The sequence below is a fragment of the Vipera ursinii genome (assembly GCF_947247035.1).
Source record: "Vipera ursinii genome assembly, chromosome: 4".
Taxonomy (NCBI): domain Eukaryota; kingdom Metazoa; phylum Chordata; class Lepidosauria; order Squamata; family Viperidae; genus Vipera; species Vipera ursinii.
The window spans coordinates 19,394,233-19,418,933 of record NC_139514.1 but is presented as its reverse complement, the minus strand read 5'-3'; the positions used below and the strand labels follow the sequence as shown (position 1 = coordinate 19,418,933).

Genomic DNA, 24,701 nt, shown 5'->3' with positions numbered 1-24,701 from the left:
AAAGCTTTGCCTGGAAATACAATTCCAGACCTATTATTATAAGATTGTATGGATGTGGCAAGGCATTCAATAAATGCTTTGCCTGGAAGCATCTTTTTTCTCTCCTGTCTTGGACTGGAGCAGATCTGCGATTCAAAGCATACTGTGTATTTGTTTGGAGCAAGACCCAGTGACCCGAGTTAAGCGGCCTTCTCAGGAAACTGATACAAGATCTGGCTTGTTCCTGGTTGCCTTCTCCACTTCAGTTTCTCCATCGGGGTTGCCAACGTTTCAACGAACTTTTCTCCTTGTGCCCTTAGCAATTTCAAGGAGTCTTGACTAAATATTTTTACTGTTTTGATTGATTCCAGATGAAACACGATTGAGGTTCCTTCTTAATCAATCCGATCTACGGTACAAAAATATATTAATTTAAAAAACGTGCCCCGTTAGGAGGCGGAGGAGGAAGGGATTATGGGAGAGCGGCTCTTTTAGTAATATTGAGATCAAATGATAAGAAAGAATAGTTTTTTTTAATTTGCAAAGGACTTGGGTCGCAGTCCAGGAAGTCCAAATACTCGATAATCAGGGATAAAAATGTAATCATGTGAATATTAAAATAACACCCCTTCATTTCCTCTGGAAAACAAAACTCAAACTGACGGCCGCGCCCACCCCCCCCACCTCGGAATTCTGCAGTCTCGCTTGGGGGCGGGGCTAACGGTGTGATTAAAATAAGAGGCGGGGCTACAAAGCATGCCGGCTGGGCTAGATTCCCCTCCGCAGGAGAAGGGGTGGGGCTTGTGCCTCAGCTTCCATTTCTGGGTGGAGCCTCGCCGCAAAACTTGGGTAGTGTTGGCCTCGGGGTGGGCGGGGCCAGCCGTGCCGCTGTCTGCCGCACTCGCTTTGCTTCTCGTTGCGCTGAATCCGCTCTTGGCGTTGGCTGTTGCTGCGGTGGCGGCGGCGGCGCTTTTTGCGCGCTTCTTGGTTGCGCTGCTGCCTTCATTTTCCATGAGAGCCGTCCGGAGAGGCTCCGGGAAGGGCTGCCGCCTTTTGCCCAAGATAGAGGACCAGCCTGGGATGACCTCAGGCTTGCTTTGGGCTGTTTGAGCAGCGCGGCGATCAAGGGGAATCTAATGGAAGCGATGTCCCCGCAACAGGATCACATCGGTCAGGGGCGCTCTTCCTCCCTGACCGGGGGGAATCGGCGCTCCGCCGCTTCGGAGGGCAAGAAGGTGAGAGCTCCGACGTCGTGTTCCCCAATGCAGAATCGCCGACCGGGAGGAATGGAAAGCCGGCTCCCTCCTTAGGCAAATGGGGCGGGGAGGCAGGCTTGCGCGGTTTGTTTCCTTCCTTCCTTCCTTCCTTCCTTCCTTCCTTCCTTCCTTCCTTCCTTCCTTCCTTCCTTCCTTCCTTCCTTCTTTCCCTGCCCGATCCTTGCAGGTGGATGACCCTCCGTTGCTCCTTTCCTCGGAAGTCAGGCCAGTTTAATTGCAACCTTTTCCCACGCCTAGGCTGGTCGTCCTGCAGCCCAGAACCTGGAAGCCGTGGCGGGTTTACTTGGGAGCAAGCCCCACCGAGATCAGCGGGATGATTCCCTTTGATAAAGGCTGGCGCTGCAATCTGTTAAAGAAAAAGGTGGCCTTTGGGGGGGGGGATTCCCCAGGTGTTGCTCGTGTCCCCCTCCCTTCCTCTTCCCGTTCTGCCTTCCCCTTTTGAGGTTTCTCTCCCCGCCGCTTATCCCCCTTTTCCTGAATGCAGTCGATTAGCTCCGTGTCTCGCAAGGGGGCGAAATAAAACGTGCGAACGCCACCCTAGGAAGGTCGCCATCCCGGGTCTGCTGCCCGAGAACCTTTCCCCTGCCTAGCCTGCTGTCGGCGTCGCCTCGGGGGGGGAAAGCGGGCAGGTCCGGCGGCGGTGTTCGTTCTCCTCCGAGGACTTGCAGCCGTAGGTCAGTCACTGTGAGTCGTGACTCGGAGGAGCTCGCCCGCCCGCCCACAGCTGAGCCCCGATCTCTCTGGCGCGGTTGTGCCCGCAATACGCCGCCTCTTTTGAAAGCATCAGAAGGGTTGGAAGGGGAGGTGCGTTATTTCCCCCCCCCCGCGTGCAACCTTCTTTCCCGCAGGCGGGTTTGACTTCCCCTACCCGGGTTCCGTTGGCTCGTGGATGGCTGCACTTGACCGGGGAAGGATGGAGGCCAGCGCGCCGAGTGACGACGCGCTCTTGCAGCTGCGCGGGGAGCGCGCTCGTGGCTTACAAATATTACCTTTCTGAGTGGGGTTTGTGTATCTCTGTGTGTGTGTGTGTGTATATGTAAGATCCGCGGTCCATTACCTTGAAGATGGTTTCATCCCAGGGACCAGGGGCTCTGCTGGCATCGCCTTTGGAATAACAGCAGCCGTCTCTCCCCCCCCCCCTGTGCTTTTTCAGTGGAAGAGGTGTACATTCGAGAAAGGTTAGCCTCTCGTTTGAGTGGTTTTCTCCCCTGAAAGCGCTCCTGCCTATCTTAATTCTGAGTTTTTTTCTTCTAGGCTGCTGTCCTGGGTAGGAACTTGAACAATGAGACTTAAGTGCTGAATTCACAGGCATGGGGTGACGGTAATGAGAAGCCCTTAGGGCTTTCTATATTTTCCTCCTGCCTTTAAAATAACTTTACGTGAGGGGAGGCTGGTGTTGGTATTCCCAAATTAGATTGCAGGGGGGAGGAAAGAGACAGGGTTGAGAGCTCTGACCTCAAGGCAACCAATAAGTGTATCACGATGAGTTATTTGGACCGTCTCTCTCTCTGTGTGTAGTCTCTTTTGTACTAGATTCCAACAGCCAAGGAATTCTAGAGAGGCACAAACAGGACATCAGGATGTTATCTTCTCTTTCTATATTTGTTTTCCCCTGACAGCAGCTAAACCAGTGATGGCGAACCTTTTAGAGACCAAGTGCCCAAACTGCAACCCAAAACCCACTTATGTATTGTCGGGTGCCAGGTGGGCGTGGCCCATTGGCTGGGCGTGGCTGCAGTGGTAACGGCAGACTGGGTGGGACTAAAAAGTTCCATCAGTCAATTCCAACTTTGCGAGATCTTTTTTTTTCCCCTAAGAAATTGAAATTGATTGATTGAACCTTTTTTTTTTTGCACACGGCGGCAGAGGCCTAAAACGAAAAGGTTTTATAAAACCCAGCTGAAGGCCTAGGACTGGGGTGACAGCGTGCGTGCCCACAGAGAGGGCTCTGCGTGCCACCTGTGGCATGCGTGCCATAGGTTTGCCACCACGGTGCTAGACTATGACACACGCTGGACCAGGAGCTGCTTTTCAGTTTTACTTGATTTAGGAATATATCATGTTGCATTTCAAAACAGTTTACTAGAGTGGTGTGTAGAGAATTAACAAAATATTGTAATGTTGAAAAATCTTGTTCAGGACTGGCTTGCTGGCCAGCCTTGTGTTGTTCTAGATCAGGAGTAGGCAACCTTGAGTCATAAAAGAGCCAAGGTTGCCTACCCCTGTTCTAGATACTGCATTTTTCCTTCTCTTTGCCAGTTTGGTTTAATGGTTAAAGCTCCAGGCTTGAAACTGGGAGACCTTGAGTTGTAACCCTGTCTTAGCCATGAAAACTGGCTGAGTAACTTTGGGCCAGTCACACTCTTTTCAGCTCTATCCATCTCAGAGGGTTGTTGTTTGCTGGTAAACTGGTAGGATGAAGGAGTAATATATATTTAATTAATTTAATTTATTGAGATTTTTATACCGCCCTTCTCCCAAAGGGACTCAGGGCGGTTCACAGGGCATAAATATAAACACCAATAAAAACATTAAAAAATAATTAAATTAATGCCCAAGTTAAAACCAGAATACTAAAACAAACCAATAAAAAACCCAAGTACCCCCATCAGGCCAGACCCGCTAGTTCAAATAAATGGGTCTTCAACCCGCGACGGAAGGATCGGAGGTCTGATGCCATCCGGAGCTCGACCGGCAGTTGATTCCATAACGCCGGAGCACCCACAGAGAAGGCCCTCCCCCTGGGGGCCACCAGTCGACATTCCTTGACAGGAGGCACCCTGAGGAGGCCCTCTCTGTGGGCACGCACAGGGCGGAGGGGAGTCGACGCCGGCAGCAGGTGGTCCTCGAGGTATCGCGGACCCATGCCATGTAGGGACTTAAAGATCATAACCAAAACCTTGAACCTTACCCGGAAGACAACTGGCAACCAATGCAGCTCACGGAGCAAAGGTGTAACATGGGAGTACCGGGAAACTCCCAAGACAACTCTCGCGGCCGCATTCTGTACCAGTTGGAGCCTCCGAGTAGTCTTCAAGGGAAGTCCCATGTAGAGAGCGTTACAGTAGTCTAGGCGAGAGGTCACGAGCGCATGAGTGACCGTACACAAGGCCTCCCGATCCAGATAGGGCCGCAACTGGCGCACCAGGCGAACCTGGGCAAAAGCCCCCCTAGTCACGGCCACTATGTGATCCTCCAAAGTGAGTCGTGAATCTAGGAGGACTCCCAAGTTGCGAGCCCTATCCACAGGGGGTAAAAGCTCACCCCCCATAGAAAGAGGTGGAACATCCCAGGTGTCTCGGGAAGCCGGAATGTACAGCCACTCAGTCTTGTCAGGGTTGAGTTGAAGTCTGTTCCTCCCCATCCAGACCCGAACCGCCTCCAGGCAACGGGACATCACAGCGAGGGCATCACTGGGGTGGTTTGGGGTCGAAATAAAAAGTTGGGTATCATCAGCATATTGATGATACCCAACTCCAAAACCACGAATGATCTCACCCAGCGGCTTCATATAGATGTTGAACAGGAGAGGCGAGAGGACCGACCCCTGAGGAACTCCACAAGCGAGAGTCCTAGGGGTCGACCTCTGCCCCCCTGCCAACACCGACTGCGAGCGTCCCAGGAGATAGGAGGAGAACCACTGAAAAACCGTGCCTCCCACTCCCAATCCCCTGAGACGCTGCAGCAGGATACCATGGTCGATGGTATCAAAAGCCGCCGAGAGGTCTAATAGGACTAGGACAGAGGAATACCCCCTATCCCGAGCCCTCCAGAGATCATTCACCAGAGCGACCAATGCCGTCTCCGTGCTGTGCCCGGGCCTGAAACCCGATTGGTAAGGGTCCAGATAATCCGCTTCATCCAGGACCAGAGGGAGCTGATGCGCCACCACACTCTCAACAACCTTCGCAAGAAAGCGAAGGTTGGAGACTGGACGGAAGTTGTTCAATACAGCTGGGTCCAAGGCAGGCTTCTTGAGGAGAGGTCTCACCACCACCTCCTTCAAGACGGTGGGGAAATAACCCTCACTCAAAGAAGCAGATATAACCGCCTGGAGCCAGCCTCATGTCCTCTCCCTAGCTGCGTAAACCAGCCAAGAAGGGCACGGGTCCAATAAGCATGTGGTGGAACTCAGCTTCCCCATAATCCTGTCCACTTCATCAGGGGTCACAGAATCGAACTCCTCCCAGATAACATTGACAAGGCCCGTGTCCTGATCGTCAGACTCTGCCCAGCTGGAGTCCAAACCGGTCCGAATCCGAGCGATTTTATCCGACAGATGTTGACCAAACTCCTCGGCACGACCCTGCAAGGGATCCTCCCTCACCTCCTGATTAAGAAGGGAGCGAGTCACCCTAAACAAGGCGGCCGGGCGATTGTCTGCGGACGCAATGAGGGTAGAGAAGTAATTACACCTCGCCTCCCTCATCGCAGCGAGATAAGACCTAATATAGGTTCTTATATGTTTGCTGCCCTGAATTATTTATGAAATAATAGAAGTGGGATATAAATAAATTCTGTGGCCACTTGTAATATTCAATTCAGACTGGATTGTTCCCAGCACTTACGCAATTCTTGTTCTTGTTGTTCTATTTCTCTAAACTTTAAGATTCTCCCAAGCCTTCCACAATCTTTCTTTTAAGCATGGAAGGTGCTTGCCTTGATTTTTTAAGGATGCAAACTCAAAGAATGAGTTTTGTTTTCATAGTATATAGCTTAGTTGTTTATAGTGGCTAGTGATTCTTACATTTGGAGCTAGTCATTCTTTTGATTCCCCCCCCCCACACGTTTTTGTACATGTTTTTACCTGGGCATCCAAGACAATGAATGTGTTGTCCCTTAGAGACCTGCTGTCTTCTACAGACCTGTGTCTGTAGATGGTGCCATCCATTTATGAAATTTGGATGACTTTTTCTCTGGAAAAGTAGAAGTGGGTCTGAGACCCTACTAGTTATACAGTCTGTTCTGTGGGCTCCTATCAGATTTATTGATTGCATTTTTTTTACAATTGGAACATAGATAAATGAGTTCTTTTTAAAAAAGCTATTTTCAGATCACCAGTTTTCTGACTCCAAAGTCACTCACTCTATATGTCTTGAGTTGCTGAGACTTGAGTTCCTGAGATTACAGATGGAGTGTATAGACTACAGATGGAGTGTATTGTGAACTCAAGGATGTGTCTAACAAAAGTGGGACATAGATGGATAGAGGTTTGCGTGATTTACAGTAGATGGGTAAAATTTCGGTTGATTGCATTGCTCCTACAATAGTAATAGCTAATAAACTAATAGGTCTCCCTGCCACTGATCATGAATTTGGTTGCCATAACAATGGCTCAGGTAGAGTGATGTTACTAGAGAATCAGGATTTTTTTCCCCCAAAAAAGAAGACTTATGGACTTGCTTTTGGGACTCATCACAGAATTTTGGCTGAGCATGTTCTTTAGCTTGCACTTGGATTCAGAGCATGGATGTCTTGGTATTCTCTAAAAAAGGGGAAAAAAGATTTTCCAAACCTGAAACCTGCCTGCCCCAGTTTAAGAACTAAAGCTTCAAGCTTCAGTGTCCACACTTAGAAAATTTGAATACAGGAAATTTCAGCAGAATCTGTAGGAAAGCAAAATAGTACAAACAAGGGTGAGTGACCAGTTTCAGACAGCAATGTGAGAAAGGCTAGAATTGTTATCTGAATGGTTCAGCATGATTTTGAAAATAAAGGATTGCAGAATCTAGTAGGAAAAGGAACATTTGAATTCTGCTTCAGGCAGGGGAATTTTGTGTTAAGATGAGATAAGCAATAAAGTGATCATTGATGTTGGAAACCATTACTTTAGTAATTAGGATACTCCAAGTTTTAAGATGATGTCGTAATGCTTGTGTACTGTTGCACAAAATTCCTCCTTTTTTATGTGTGTGGGCTTCCCACAGTGTAAGAAATCTAGCAAAAAAAAGTGTGATTTATGAGTCAGTGATACATTGGGATCCTGAATACTTCAGCATCTTCTTCTTTCTCCCCAGTTTTTTAAACTCTGCTCCCGATAGAGACCATTCCAGAATAAATAGAATGAAGAGTAAGGGAGGAAGCAAGCTAAGAAGGAAATCTCCTATTTGCAGGGTTTGCATTAAAATGTCATTAAATCCCGGCCAGCACATTCTCCTTAGAGAATTAGTACAGCGGGCTGCCAAATGCTTATTGGGATTTTAAAGCCTGCCTGGGTTATTATAGAGCACATCATAAATATTTCCAGTCTTGATCACATTGGGAAGAGAAAAATGGGAATACCATATATGTAGTTTCTCTCTTGGATGTCAGCCCTCAAGCCCAATGTGAGACTGGTGTACTAATAAACAGCTCACTAGAATCAAGGACATTGAGCATCTGAAATGTTCTTCAGTTTGGCATTCAATTGAATGCTTCATTTCAACAAGAAATCATTTTGGTTTATCCTCACCGAAATAAAGGTCTGTTGAACTGGGAGATAGAAAAACGTTCAGGACATCCAAAAGGCTTAACAAATTTGCTGGAGCATAAGGTTTTCAGGACTAGAATTCTCTTCGACCACTGGAGTGTCATGACTAACAAGACCCCTTCCTATTAGGGTGCGTAAGTCTCATTAACTTAGCTTCTGCAAGTGCGTAAGTAAGATTGCACAGTCAATATTCTTAGATGATTGTTCAGTTGCATATGTATTGTATACCAGAGGTCTCCAACCCCAAAATTGCGGCCCACTACCAGGCCATGGCCTGTTCAGAACCGGGCTGTGGAAGCATGCGCAGTTCCAGTTGCACACACTGCAGGAGGGTATAAGCGCATCCATGCAACTCCATTTCTGTGAGTGGCAGGTGCGCATGCCCACTGCTTGTGCAAATGGAGCTTCATGTGCGCACTCGCCCGCTGCATGCGCAGAACCATCCTCTCTCTCTCTCTCTCTCTCTCTCTCCCTCCCTCTCTCTCTCTCTCTCTCTCTCTTTTTCACACACACACACACACACACCATTGGTCCGCAAAGCCGGAAGGGTTGGAGACTGTGGTTGTATACAGTTAGTCATCAACTTACAACCATTCATTTGGTGACCATTCAAAGTTACAACAGCACTGAGAAAGGGGACTTATGACCAGTTTTCACTCCCATGATCATTGCAGCATTCCCATGACCATGTGATCAAAATTGGAGTACTTGGAACTGGCATGTATTTATGATAGTTGCAATGTCCCGGGATTCCATGTGATCATCATTTGTAACTTTCCCAGCCAGCTTCCAACAAGCAAGGTCAGTGGGAAAAGCCAGATCATTGACAGCCACATGATTCATTTAACAACTGTAGTGATTTGCTTTACATCTGTGGCAAAAAAGGTTGTAAAATGGAACAAAACCAACTTAATTGCTTTAGCAATGGAAAGTTTAGGCTCAATTATGGTCATAAATCAAAGACTATGTATACAGTACTATAGCTTTTTTCTGTGTTAAAACTCTACTTCCTGGAAAACCCTCCAAAATACTTGAGAACATTTTATTCATTGCTTAAAGATGCAATACTTGTTAACTCTGCATAATATCCAGCAGAACTTAATATATAACTGATTGAGGTGCTGGATATGAGAGCTATGTGATATTGATTAAAATGTTGGAATAGGAATAGACAGATCCAGGTTATAATCCAACTTCAGCCACAGAAGTTTATTAGGTGACTTTAGACCACTCGCCCTCTCTCAGTCCAACCTTTTAGTATTTTAATTTTATTTTATCAAATTTCAAATTGATTTTCAGCAATAAAAGCAAATCACTAAAGAGAGAGAAGGGATATTTTGGAAAAGTCATTATCAGGTACGGCCTAAAGCTGCTTGTCCCATCCTGTTGTCCTCTGAAGGTTCTCTTCTCACACAGTAATCCACTGACTAGCTAGCATATTTGTTCTATTATGTTAAATTAAGGGAAGAGTTATTGTTTGTACCAGTTTTCTTCAACTTAGTGCTTTTCAAAGATAGCATACTGTACTTTTCAGAAATGTAGGATTGTTGGCTGCAAACTCCGTGATTCTTGTGCAAATCAGCCAATTGTGATATTATTTGAGTAGGATAAGTAATAAATCATGATTTATTTGCCTTGCAAACCTACAGTAGCTAGATTCGCACACCAAGTGAAAGCCAAAAAAGCATGTTAAGTACAATGCAGTTGTATGAACAAGGTATGAACAGAACAAAGTCCTCTGGTAGCATTTCTGTGCGTCTGTTTTGTAGTTGCATAGCAGGCAGAAGTTCAAAAGGTGAATAAAAGTTTAATACAAACAACAGATTATTATCTTAAGAGCTGTGAATTTCTGCTTGTCTTGTATCGGGATACCTGCCAGAAAAGCCACTTGTGAACATTGCTCTTGGTATGACAAGCTGTTCCTGTTCATAAATCATTTTTTACATGAACCCTTTGTTTTAAAATGCTGTGCCTTTGGGTATCTGGCTTTTGCATTAGGTCAGGGCTTTTCATCTTTTTCACCCATTGTGCCACTTTTAGGATATGGCAACGTCCGAGTACCACCAGTCACCTAGCAAGGTATCAAATACTTGATGACCCTAAACCCCCCCCAAAAGGAAAAAAGTGATGAAGTACAGGTAGTCCTCAACTTTCAACAGTTCGCTTAGTGACTGTTTGAAGTTACAGTACCATTGAAAAAAGTGCCCCTGAAGCCACAGCCGAGCAAGACGCCTGCCTGCCTGCCTGCCTGCCTGGCGGCGCTCTTCCTCTTGTCCGAGGTTTTCATTGTGAGCATTTCTGCTGCGGATTGGCAGCGGGGGTGGGGTGGGGGAGAGTGTTTGGTTTTTATTCCCCCCCCCGCCTACTGGGTGGTTACAGCAGGTTTTGGTCACTTCACATGACCCTGGGACACTGTGACTGTCATAAATATGAATCAGTTGCCAAGCATCTGAATGTAAATCACAAGACCCTGGGATGCTGCAACATTCCAGCCGATTGGCGCTTCTGGTCTCAGAAGTGCCAGGATCAGCGCTGAGCTCCAGCTGGAGCCTGGCGCTGATCCTGGCGCTTCCACTGAGCCCTGACAGCCCCGAAGAAGCATTGATCCTGGAGTTTCTACTGAGCCCTGACAGCCCTGCAGCTCCAGCCATCTCTCATTCAGGCTTGTGTGGTGCTACCACCGGTTTAGCTCATTCCCCTCCCCCACTACCACTTTTCTAGGATGGTTGTGTACCACCTGCCAGGTGCCAATGTACCATTGGTTGAAAAGCCTTGCATTAGGTGACTACCTTGAATGCCTTTTAAGTCATATATTCAGCCATTGTATATTGAATTGTTATATTACAGAACTTCTTATGGGGCCTGGGATTTAAGCTGTTTTCACTTATTAATATAGTTTGTAAAGGAATATTACCCCAGCTTTCTATCCAGACTATGTAATGCTGGAAAGGGATTAAATAGGTATGATACCCTGACTTTAAAGCTGCAGAGTTTAAATGTAAGCTCTATTGAAATTAGAAGATCTTACATGAGTTTATTAGGAAGATGAAAATGGTTCCTAGAGCTAGTCTATAGAATCCCTTGAATTTGTTGATGTCCTGAACTATTTAACTCATTTTTATCACTGTTTTTGTTATTCTGACATCATATGATTGTATCTGTCAGAAACTATCAGATAATATATTATTGCTAAACATTGGTGTCTGATGATTTCCATCTGGGGATCGTAGGAGCTTTGGTCCAACATATCTAAAGGGCCTTGGGTTAGGAATGGAAAAAGCTGCTTCCAATAAATATTGTTTCAAAAATAATTGTTATGAATTTGCTTTTTCATTTCACCAATACTTCAACGACAGCTTAAAAAGTAACATGAAATTACCACAGACTTTAGTACAGGGGTGTCAAACTGCCGGTCCATGGGCCGGATGCACCATGGCGAAACCGCACCCACCCCATTGCTGGCAATGGAAGAAAAGTTGCGATACGTCACAATGTCACGTGACATTGCAAGTTTGACACCCCTGCCTTAGCAGAACTAGATGGCTACAGATCTTCTCCATCAGACAATGTCTAAATATCAACTTTATGGCTTCAAAATGGTCACTTTTTCATTCTCCTTATTCAGACTCTGTATTTGCTTTGATAAAGAGTTTGAGAGCATTTGGAAGCCTGTATCCTTTGTTACCATGTTTTTGTTGACCTAAGAATGCTAATACCGTGTATAGATTTTGAATGATGGTGATGTTGATAATGGTTTTGTGGCCCCATGTTCCATCTTGCTAACATCTTTTTGGGGAAGTGGCAATACAGGTAGCCCTCAACTTACAGTCACAATTCAGCCCCATTTTCTGTTGCTAAATAAGACAGTTGTTAAGTGAATCACTGCAGTTGTTAAGTTAGTAACACGGTTGTTAACTGAATATCACATGACCCCAGGACACTGCAATCTATAAATACATGCCAGTTACCAAGCGCCTGGATTTTTTTGATCATGTAACCACAGGGAAGCTGCAACGGTCATTTGAAAAACAGTCATAAGTCCCTTTTTTCAGTGCTGTTGTAACTTCAAACAATCACTGAACAAATGGTTGTAAGTAAAGGAACACCTGTGTGCAGAGTATGGAAAGGGAGTAAAAAAAATAAGCAGACAAATTAAAGCATGAATAAAGAAAAAAAAGACAGGAGATATAGTTATAGCAACCACATCCCCAACTCTATTTACTACAAATATTTTTGCTGTAATAAATAACTAAAGGGACATCACTCACCCTTATTTTATTCCCTGATGTATGCCGAACCCTTTACTAAGCAGTCAAATTAGTCTCAGGTATTAAATAGAATGTTCAGTATGCTTGGATGCTAACATTTGTAGCATTTATTTCAGTTCCCTTCTTCAACATATCACTATCATTTCCATATACTTCTCTGAAATAATTCTTGCATTCTCTCACTTGAATTTCATCCCAATCTATTTCATTTCTTCAATTTAATTCCAGACAGTGTGCAGGATGCTCCTTATTTAGCCCTCTTAACCTACTGTACTTCCACAAAGGATATATATATATTTATTTCAAAGCAAAATTGCTATGCGTTTTCTCTGCTTCTTTTAACCCCAACTATTTCATGCTCACTTTGTGTACATTCGTTACAATTAACTTTTTGTCTCTGTACTGAATATACAATATTTTTAGCTCCTTATATTTTTACAGCAAATTCCCATTCTTGGCATTTTTTTTCTTCCGCTACTATTTCTCTACTTCATCATTCCACTGGGCATCCTTTTTTCATTCTTTCTTTGGCATAATTTCACATTCTCAATATAGTAACATAATACTTTTAACTATTCCAGGTGGTTTCCTCAATCTCTTTCCTTATTTATTTATTTATTTATTTATTTATTTATTTATTTATTTATTTTTAATTAGTTTTCTATACCGCCCTATTCCCGAAGGACTCAGGGCGTTTTACAGGACAATATTTAAAAGACAATATAAAATTAAGATAAAAAATAGAATTAAAAAGAATTACATTAATTAATAGCCCAACAATAAAACAATGTTAAAAACTTGAAACTAAAAACCCCCTCAGTCCAGGCCAGATAGATCGAAAAGCCAGGTTTTCAGGTTCCGGAGAAATGAGCGCAGGTTGGGGGCAGTCCGGAGTTCCACAGGTAAATCATTCCAAAGGGCAGGCACGCCCACAGAGAATGCCCTCCCTCTGGGGAATCACCTGCCGGCATTCCCTGATCGGCGGCACCCTAAGGAGGCCCTCCCTATGGGAGCGCACAGGACGATGGGAAGTTGATGCTGGCAGCAGGTGCTCCCTAAGATAATCCGGGCCCATGCCATTTAGGGCTTTATAGGTCATCACCAGCACCTTGAATCTCACCCGGAGGGAATAGAATATATATCTCCTATAATAGCCGTTTGAAATTGAATTGAAGAGTACTCACAATAGGATTTTATTCTTTGATCCTGAAAGCAGCATGTGCTGGGCAGTCTTTTCAATTAAATAATTTCTCAGCTGTTCCTTCAAGTTTTATGATCTCGATTTAATAGAGAATTAGTATGTTAAGATCATAATATGTCAAATGTGTTTGAAGATTTGGAAGGCATTTCTTTTTCTTTCTTTCAGAAAGAAAAATTTCTGTCCAGAAATGTAAAAAATGAAATTGGTTGTTTTTAGGTGTCTTCACAGAGTGAACTACAAGGTCAAATTTTTTACAAGTGGGTACTCTGTATTTATTTATTAATTAAATTTGTATGCTGCCTATTTCACCAAGATTCTGTATGATTAAAGTGGCTTTGATTTGCAGTGCAGACATGTTCCAATTTCCCATGATCAAAATAATTAGGATAGCAAGGTGATCTCTGTGTGTAATTTCCTACACATTTAGTGACATGTTTTTGTTAAAGTTCCTATCTATTTTAGTGAGGGATACCTTTCTCCATATGATATCCTTCATGTGAATATGACTGTGATGCCCAAAATTACTAGTCCGAAAAGTGTAACCTATAGTTTAGTTGGGTTTAGAGATCAGAATGAAATTTTAAATGTATTCTGCTTCATTGTTTTCCTGAAAAGGTAAAAGGTACAAAGCAAATAAAATTATATTTGATTTTTATGAATAAATGATCAGAAAAACTATAAGAATATAAAAATATAAATAAAATATCTATAGTTGCCAGGTTCTGGGTCCCTTCCATCCAAAATATAATGCTAGGCTATTTTCTTTATAAGGCAGCATATAAACTGATGATACATATGAAGTGTTAAAGATGAGTACAAACAACCCAAGTTGTAAGGAAGATCAGTGAAGAAAATGAGTATGGTTTAGGCCTTTAGCTTTTTTAAAAAAGTTGGCAGTTGTTTTGCTATCCCCAAAATTAATTGGATAACTTCCATTTATCTAGAGCAGGCATGTCCAGCCCATGGGTCACATGTGGGCCTATACAGCTAGTAATGTGGCCCCACAAGATCATAAACATTTAATATGTGATTTTTAGTGTATACATTAATTATATGTTTTATATGCGGCCTAAAACAATTCCTCTTCACTTAAGGCAAGCCTTAAGTGCCTTAAGTGAAGAGGAATTGTTTTAGGCCGCATATAAAACATATAATTGGACACCCATGATCGAGAGTGTGAATAACTAGCTGGTGATCTAAAAACATATTTGGCCCATAGGCATTTTTTTCTGGTTCATATCCAACTTACCAGATTTTAAGACATGGTAAAAATGTCCACATTTTGTTGAATTTGAGCAAATATTGCTTCTTTCTTTTTTCCATTCACAAACTATGTTCATACAATAGGAATTTGTATGTCTGTGTTCATATCTTCTGCAGGGTAGGGTGTGATATGGTAAATTTTTCATCCTGATTTTTTTAATTTACAGTATCTGACCATACATGTTGTGATTAGGTTATACAATAAGGCCTTAATTTGAGTATGTTAATTTTACATGAATCATTTGCATCAGCTTGCATCAGTTGCATAATAACTTTATTATGCAAATGACACTCCTTATAGCAATTGCATAATGACATAATTAATGTAAATGAAGTAATTTGGTATTTAACAGTAATGAACACCTCCTCCCCCAATTGGTCCAGTTATGGTTTCACTGTACTGCAGCGTGTAGATTGCTAATTCCTGGGTGACATTGAAATGGGTCATATATCATCCGGATGTTGTATGTTAAACATGGTTGTTTGCTGTGATGTGAATGAAGCATAGACTTACTTTAAAGGGAAGATGTTTAGAATTTTGTATCTTTACCATTGTTGTAAATCTGTTTCCATGCTTCATAATTACATCCAGTAATTAATCCAAAGTAACTCAATTTATTTAGAGTTTTATGTTAGGCAAAAAGGTAAATTTAGTTTTGTAATAATTCTATAATCTTGAGAGTACATTGCTGAATAATAGTAATCAAGACCAAGCTGTTCTCCATGGTAGTGAGATAGCTGAGTGGACATCAGAAATTGGCATTTTGTTTAGATTTACCTGTGCTGAGCAAGCATAGGATGTGTAACACAGGTCAATTTTTTTAATCCTACTGGAAAAGAGGATGGGCACATTCTGTTAAGCATTAATCTGCTTGATTTATTTATGTACATTTGTGTGCACTTATGTAAGTTCTCGATTGAATGGCTGGAATTTTTTAAAGAAGATGATTTGTGCTGAAATTCTGTAAAGTAATCTTGGCATTAAATCCTACTGGAGGAGACGTTCTTTTAAACATACCTAGACCAAAGTGGTTTAAAACAAACAAACAAACAAAAATCTTAGTCTGATAGAATAACAAGTTATACTGTAGTTTTGAAGAACTCTAGATGACCATGATAGACGTTTTGGACATTGCAAACACTGGAACTAGTGGATTATATCTTAGTGGCTATGATTATTTTAAAGCCGGATTGAAACCTAGTAAACAATTCTTGCTTATGAGTGTTGGTGCAGGGGAGAAACACACACAGATGCATGCACACATACACATGTATGCCACTTCAAGTGTTTTCCAGTTCTTACAATTGTGAGGGAAAATGGAAGGTGTTGGGCATTCTTTGTTAAGATATTAAAGACAAAAGGGAATGTAGATCCCATTTCTAGTGTGTGTTCCTTTTTTTAATTTGCATGTCTTTCTAGACTTTAATGGAAATGGCAATAGTTAAAAACGTCTTGTTAAAAATGTGCATTATTTCATCAGATTTAATTTCTTCCAACTATTTTCTATTTCTATATCTTTCTATTAACTATTACACAAGTCCTATAGAAAATTATAGTACAAATCTATTTTGGGGTGGGGATTAATCCTAATTCAGAAATTTCTTAAATAGTTGCCTGGAATGTTGTCTGTCACAACATTGTGAAATTTTTCTTTTCATTTAGGACACAAGACACGATTTCGTGACTGAACACTGTAAATAGATCTCGACTAAGTCTGGAGAAATAATAATCCATTTGTTTAAAAATGAAACTTCTTGATTTCTTCTATTTTTGTTCTTCCTTGGCAGAAATGCAAGTTGTCCACAAAAATAATGGCAGAGCTTTAAATTTATAGTACAGCTTTGTATTTCCACCCAGGAATGAGAGGCTGCAGTAAAATGAGTTCGTGCTATAGCCTGGAATTTGTGTGTATGTGTAAAAACATCAACTTATCTTTAAAATATCTATTTCCTATCAACATAGCCCATCATTCCAATGTTGCAGGTAGGACAGGAAGCTGTGTAGCATCCATCAAACTTGAGGCATATTTGAATATTGAAAATCAATAAGGGGCTAAGTTGGATTGATTGATTGATTGAAAGAAAGGAAGCATACAAATAGCTGTCAATTTATGACCGGTTGTTTAGCTGTCATTTGAAGTTATGATAAACCCTCCAAAAGGTACTTATGAATCAGTTTTAAAGTTTGGACAGCCCCTCTCTTACAGTCATGTGAACTCATTTTTAGCACTTGGCAGTCAGCTCTAGGTACAGTTTTCAGTGTCCCGTGTTCATGTGACCACGATTTACACTGTTTTGCTGAAAAACAGTGTTTACTTCTGGTTTTAGGCAAAAATGATTAATGCATTTGCTTAATGACTGCAGTGTTTGCTTTATAACTGCGGATTCACTTGAAGATGATGATGATTTGTGTAATGACTGCTGCAAAAACAAGGTTGTAAAATTGGGCCAGTCGTGTGATGGCCCACTTTACCACCCTCAAGACTTAGGACCATAATGGGCAAACTCCATTAGAGTCATAAACCTATACTTCTTATGTTTTATAATTAGATGAAACATATATAAATTTAACTTATCCTTATTCTGCATCTAAACATGCTGCTTGCCATCTGTGTTATAAATACTTCTTCTAAAAATAGCTTGTCAATGTTTTTAGTTCACTAGCCAATATAATGAGTGAAACCTATTGCATGAGAATCTCTTTGAGGATGTATTTTTTTACATGCCTGATTTACAGAAAGTGCCATCAATATTTAGTTAGTTAATTTTTATTATTTATTTATTCAGTTTCTACAGCCACTCATCTCAGCCATGTCACTTGGGGGGGAGGGTTTTTTGCCATTCTAAAACTATAAAACAGTTAAAATAATTAAAAACAATAAAAACATCACAAAATAAATACAAGTTTATTACATTATCTTATATAGTGTCCTGAGGTAAAACCTTCAGAATAGCAACCAAATCTGCAGTGTCTGAATTGGAAAATTGGAAAATTTTAATCTACCTTTTATACTTCCCTTTTAATATTTGTCATTTGAGTTTAATTTTTTGAGAAGTTCTTCCAGCTAAAAGCCATTTGCAGCTTTTGTAAGCAGTTATTAGGTGCAACCATTAGCTCTCTTGCCTATACTAAAAAACAAATCCACTGGGGGACCTTGTTTCAACTGATGCAATGTGTGCTGCTGATTCTGTTAATGGTTGAATTGGCCCAAGTATGAAATTGAACTGCCCTTAATTAAATTAAATTAAGAGCGAGCCAAGTTATAACAAGCATAATCTTCCTGAGGAAAACTAAAAAGAATGTGATGTGTTGTTAATTAAAATAAGTTTAATTATAGTTTATTGCTTGTATATTGCGTACTGTATCATCATTTATTTAGTACCTCCATCTAAGGCTGAAAGTGAAACAGTAAAATTGTAAAATGGACAAATCCAAATTTCATAAAATCAACATATTGTAAAAAAATTTAGGTATTCTACTACTATATACACTCAAGTAGACTCTTAAAACCAGCCATTTCCTGGTCATCTGTGCCCCATTCTTTAATACCTTCACAAAGTTGTCTTGCTAGCCCTTCTGACTGGCAATACTGTAGGGAGGAAACCTTCTTGTCTTAGATTGGCAGGCTGTCCCAGAATGAATGGACCTTGACTGAGAAATCCTGCCTCTGCTGCCCCAGTCCTCCTGTCTTCCTGGGGAGTAGAATCCACAATCATGTATTCCTTTTTGGCCAGAGGGTAGAGCACCTTAAATTCGGAATGAGGCAACTTGCTGCAGCCAACTTTCCATGGTCAACTCTCTGCTGCCAACTTGCCATGGCCAACTTGCTGCAGGACAACTCATTGCAGCCAACTCGCTGTGGGACAACTCTCCATGGGACAATTCAACAATTCAGCTATTTAAAATAATTAAAAAAACTATTTTATTTTTTTGTCATTCACATTTCATTCTGTTCCACCATTTTTTCAATATTGATGTAAGTCTTGTCCCACTGCGAGTTGTCTTACTGCAGTGTTGACCGCAGTGAGCTGGCTGCGGTGAGCTGGCCGCAATAAGTTGGCTGTGGCAATTTGTCCTAGACACCCTTGAACTGGATCCAGAAGCAGATTATTAAGACAGTGCCGTTCCTGCAAGAGCTGCAATTTTAAAATGGGTGAAGCAGAATTGAAATTTTGGAGGATAAAATATAAAGGCCACCCCAGTGGAAAAATAGGTTAATGAAGAAGACAGTGGGAGCACCATGGACTGCACCTTTTGCTCCTGATCTAGATAATTTGTAGTATTCTAAAGATTTCTCCTTCTCTGTTCTTAGGACTGAGAAAAGTTTTTTACTTGTCTGTCCTAAATGATCTTCAAATGGAACCAATTTTGTTTCTTTGTATTTTTAGATTTTTCCTTCCATATTATAAAAATGTCTCCTAGAGTCGCCTCCGTGAGATAGGCTGCATAGAAGTTTAATAATAAAATAAAATTTTAAAATGCTCATGTTTAATTTTGTTTTGATGTTTTAGCAGAAAATGAAGAGCTTGGCCCAAAGACGACAGTCAGCACCATCCCTAGTTCTCAGCAAAGCTCTGAATAAAGCCAGAACAAGTGCCAGGTAAGGTGGACTCTTATTCCTTCTGGCTCCATTTTCATCATAGTGTGGTTTTGATGAGTAACTGTACCATACAGGCTAAACTAGTACCTGGAGGATAAACTGTAAACAGATTGATGTTTAGAATGTTCTTGCCTTGGGCAACTTGGAGGTATGGTGAAGAAACCAAAGTTTGTAGAAAAACAGACTCCCCCAAAAATTCCATCTTTGTTGTAGCCTTAGACAAACCCTCCCAGAACCAGAAAAAGGACTTTGTGTCTTGAAGTTCCCTGGTTTGTGAGTGTTGCAAAGAGTGTCTGTATTTTGCAAAGCAGTAATGAAATTGTTTCTTTCTAGAGTTGGCATGATGGAAAGTTCCATCCCAAAAAAGACATACAGTGCTTTATTTCTGCCAGTAAAGCAGAGTTTGAAATCAAGATGGTTTATTTACAAATCTTGGCTTGTTTTAACTATGGTTTTATATCCAAATTCTGGCTTTTTTGATCAGCTGTTTTCCAGCAGCCATAAACTGGATGGTGTGGATGGAAAACAAAGCCTTATTCTTTTTACTCTAAATCACCTCCAATTTCCACAAAAGTTTAGATGTGCACATCAAATGTTATGAAGATTTTAATAATGATACAATTTTAGTTAAGAAATCTGTAGTTGAGTTGATTCTGGTTTAAGCTAAAGGCACTGGATTTTATGCATTGATTTCACTCTTAATATTTGTTTTCACTAATGTTTCTAATTTAGGTTGTCTTCTCAGGTGACATTTCTCCTTACAGAAAAAAAGACTATTTTCTTAATATTTTACAGATCAATAACAAATCACTATGAATTTGTGGGAAAATGATTTACAGCAAAATCTTTACTTGGACAACTATAGTAAAGTTATTAATTTAGGAGTAATTTTTAGCCAACATAGCATTTCTTTGCTTCTTATGTAGACTATTGTTATAGGTTTAGCTAATTCTCCCAAAATGCAGATCTGGATATTTTGACATTAATTTTCAACTGCATGAAATGAATGCACCATGGGTTTATCCTTAATAGTAAGAAATATGAATTAAAAAGCTGCTTTGTAATAAATCTTTGGTATGATAATTCCAGAATTCATTGCAAGGATAGTTTCATTGGACAGTTTGCAAGATGTAGTGCTTGGCAACAACTTCTGCAAAACTGCATTTCACTGTAAAATGGTTAACAGATGATAAAATTACTGAGATGTTTGTACAGCATTTTCTGCAACCTTTTTTCTTAAAGTGCTTTATGTTGGCCACCTCAAGATTAACTGATATTTCCCACCTCTTTGTGTTTAATTATTATCTGATAAATTTCTAAGGCTAAATTTGTAACTAATCTCTCCTACTCTTATAATTTATTGGAATTGCAGCTATTCAAGACATTGGCAAAGTTGCAAGCAAACACAACTAGCTCATTTAAATCAACATGTGGGGCTCCATTCAGTTGCTTCTCTCTCCTTCTCAAAATTGCTTCTCTGTTAACAAGAATCATTCTTCTTCATTAATAATCAAACAAACGGTGTTTGGATTTTCTATTCTGTATGTTCTGAAAATGCTTAACTCTTGTGGCTTGCTTTTTTTTTCTCCTGAAGGAACAATGAGTGGTATCTTTAACACTTTCAATGTTTTGTTGTAAAAGCTCTTTTAATACTTATTCACTATTTTTAAACAAAATACTGAGTTCAAGTTCAAATAGATTACAGTTTTCTTTTGGTACCAAATGCTAATGTTAATAGTCACTCCAATGTCTTATGAGTATTTGATTAATGACTACAAAACTCCTTTCCAGCTGCCTCATATCTGCAGAGGTTTTATATGAATATCCTATTTTAGCAGCTGATTCATCACTGTATTTATTGACCTTAATGAGAGAGTTTGGTTAGGAAATAATTGGAAAAGCTGGCATATTTATATTTTCATGGCCTTTTATAGGCAATTCTGATGTAGCATTTTTGCTGCTGCATGAAAATCACATCAAAATGTAATGTTGGCCATAGGCTTCTGATTTAAACAGTTAAAACACAGTAACTATTTTAATAATATTTAAATGTTCAGGGAAATGAGACTGAATATTTTAATGTAGCATTTTTGGTGTGTATGTATGTATGTATGTATGTGTATGTATATATGTATATTTATTGGTCTAGAAACCTGGCTTACAATTGTGTGCTTCATGCTTTGCAAAACAGCTATTGCTGAATTGAGTTGAACTATTTCTGACAACTACTGTGAGCCTTTAGTCATTCTAGTTTGCTATGATTTATTTCTGCAGTTGTTTTGTAAATCTAAAGTAGTTTTCAGCTTTACTAAAAAAACTTGTATAAGAGTGAAATCTGTAATGCAATCTGTTTCTTTATTCAGGAAGGATGATACAATCAAGCTCCTATTGTGCATTTGTATAGATCAACCTGTGATACTCATTAGTTGTGAATCTCTCAAAAACTAGTTTCATAATTATTTCTGAAACAGTCAGGGCATTCCTTAGTGACTATCTCCTTCTCCCTTGATCCAGAAGTAGGGTTAGAAGTTTGTAAGTTTGTCTACCTCCTCTTTTGGCCGTATCCTTCCTTTGTTCCTAGAAATGATATTTCTTTGAGGTCTCATTCTTATTTTTCATTGCAAAACTAATAAATAACAACAACAACAACAACAACAACAACGATGATGATGATGAAAAGTTGGAAGGGATCTTGGAGGTCCTAGTCCAACCCCCTGCTCAGGCAGGAAATCCTATACCATTTCAGACAAGTGGCTGTCCAGTCTGTTCTTAAAAACTTCCAGTATTGGACCATTCACAACTTCTGGAGGCAGATTGTTCCATTGATTAAATTGTTCTGAGTTGTAAATAAAATGAAAACCTAGTTTTAAACCAGCTAAATCCTCTTGGTTGAGACCCATAAACCAAGTGATGATAGAAAGTGAATGTATTAGTGATATCAACCCATTCTGTCTAAAATTGTGCAGGAGGAGAGCTGTGTTAGTTTGTGGTAGGCAAACATCAGGAGTCTCGTAGCATTTTTCAGACTAATAAATTTTATTAAAAGGTATTTGAGCATCTGATGAAGTGAGCATACAGTTCACAAAGTCTTACACCTTTTAATAACATTTGTTAGTATGAAAGGGTGCAGATTCCTGATTGTTATCTGTTAATCATTTCAGTCTAACTGGATTCATTAGTGTTCTTATATCTAATATTATCCTAGTCCAATCTGAATCGCAAATTGTAGCAAAAATAGAACATTAATAATGGTGTCCGATCACTTCCTATCATTTACAAATCAGTTTGATCTCTAAAAAATCCTGTTCTATTTTCTGTTTGTTTATTGTCATGATTATATGAGGGCAAGATATTTCTTCAATTCCCCTTTTTCTGTCATAATTTTACATATCGGATAATGGTGTTGGCATGGCTTTTTCCATAAATAATACTTACGCTGAAAATACTGTAACCAGGTTCACACTAGACATATGTTGAAAATAGTAACATCAATCAGCATCTGCTCACTTATGGTCTGCCTTTTAAAAAACAGATCTTGCATTTAGCTCCACTAAAAATTTATTGAGGAAGATATTCGTGAATATGGAAAATACAGCTATCATTTACTTGTTTACCTCTGAAATTTTATTGTGTGGGAAGTGTCTCTGTGTGAGTTCATGCAGTGTTTTAGATTTGTCTGAAACAAAACATCTTTTTTTTGCTTTTCTATGGAGAGATATTATTGAAATTGAGACTAGTGAACAATGAGCCCAAGAGACCCTTGTTTGCATAAAGCATGAAATCATATTGTATTACTTTCCACTTCTGAGCAGAACAAAAATGTTAGAACTGGATAAAATTTTTGACTTCAAATCTAAGGAGCTAAAGATAAGTATAGCTTTCTGTGGGTTCTCTGTTCATTCTAGTAGATATTGGCTACTGATGGAGAGAGCTTATTTGGTGAAGATGTGACCGACCATCTTCAAATTAAGACCTTATCCTCCACACTTATCTGGGAAAAGTTTGAACATGGCATTATAAATAAATTTGGACAGGATTCTTGGAACTGTGAGATTGGCCCCTTGTGTTTTAGATCCATGTCCCTGCTACTTGATCAAAGTCTCCTGGGAGGTGACGTGGTTGTGTCCATTTGCTGCTGAATGGTTCTCTGTGAAAGATAGTGGTTCCACCTAATTTAAAAGAGGCAGTTGTCTCCCCCCCCCCCCCCCCGGAAGACATTGCTGGACTCACTGGAACTGGACAATTTCCACCAAGAGTCCAGCCTGGCCATTTTAAGGAGGAGGTGCTGAGGAGGTGATCAGTTTCCAACTCCAGAAGGCTTGAAGGAAGGAAGGAGATTATCTGTAGCTTTATGGTTGCATTTCAAGAGAGAATATATTACCAAGATGGTATTTATTACATTTGTGGATGACCTCTGGCAGGACTGGAATGAGAATGGTGTATCCATTCTTGACCCTTCTTGGTTTCTCAGCAACTTTCAGAACCCTCATGCATGGCACCTTCTGGACCAGCTCAGGAAAGCCTGGTCCTTTCTCCAAGGGCAGTAGCAGTTGGTATTGGCAGAAGGGAGGTTGGTACCCTTGATTTGTATGATGCTTCAGGGCTGTACTCTCCGCCTGCTCCTATCTAACATCTATATAAAGTTAGTGTTCCTTAAATTATAACCTATTTTTGAACTTTTATATAATTTGCAGGTTTTAGGTACTTTTTAAAATGGAGATGACCATCATAAAGTTGATAGATAATACATAGCAAGAGGAATTTTTGTGTTCTATTAATGTAGGAAAAGGAATGGCAGGACCAGGTGATGGAGTTAAAAGAGGAATCAACCTAGAATCTCTAGATAGCCACAGGCAGACTAAGTCCAACCCCACCCCCCCTTGAATTCCATTGATCCTTATCTAACACCTAGCAGGTGCTAACTCTTAGTTGAGAATATTCCTGTTCACAGGCATAAGTAGCAATAAATCAGTTTTATTGAAATTTCACATGTGGACCTGATCTTTTGTGCCTGACAATTAGTTTTGCTTTAAAATCTATTAGAATCCTATTCATAATTCTAATTTTAGCTTTGCAGGCACATATGGAAAGATGTGGTTTTTAAGGTATTTCTTCCATCCATGATGAACAATACCAAAGCTACCGGTACATGTTTCATGGAAATCCTCCTCTTGTCTAAATTACATTAAATGATTTTGACATGTTATTTTCCAACTCTGCACCAAATGCTAAATATTCCTAGATAACAGTGATCACATATGTTATCTGGTAATGCAGTCAGTTTAGCTCTAATATGGAAATACAGTATGTACCTTAAAGAATTGTATTTTGTGTTCTCAAGGGTTTAATTTGGATCATCTGTGTTATGTGACTGAGAGATAATAAAAGATTTAGTAAATATAAATTATCAGAAGAACTTAACTGTCCAATTCTAGTAGACAGTGTTTCGTAAAAACATGCCCTATGGGCTGTTTTCTAAAGGAAGAAGAGCTTTGGCTAATCCTTTGCATTCATTTGTATTTTTAATGTGCATAAGTTTTTGTCTCCACATGGGAGAACAAAAAAACATGATCACACTTCCATTATCACCTTTAGGTTTCTAGAGATGTTGCCCATACACTTTACTGCTGTTCGTCTTTTCTA

The 24,701-nt window shown here is 40.3% G+C and overlaps 1 protein-coding gene across 1 annotated transcript in view; it reads left to right on the top strand.

Annotated features, from left to right (window-relative positions):
- Positions 1 to 1,115: 1,115 nt before the first annotated feature.
- Positions 1,116 to 24,701, top strand: part of ARHGAP20 (Rho GTPase activating protein 20) — a gene marked incomplete at both ends in the record, with an annotated part of 96,972 nt that continues 73,386 nt past the window's right edge. Inside the window, 2 exons of the mRNA XM_083362249.1 lie at positions 1,116 to 1,214; positions 18,970 to 19,058. Of these exons, the coding sequence (XP_083218375.1) occupies positions 1,116 to 1,214; positions 18,970 to 19,058 (188 nt within the window). The remainder of the gene's footprint in view (positions 1,215 to 18,969; positions 19,059 to 24,701) is intronic.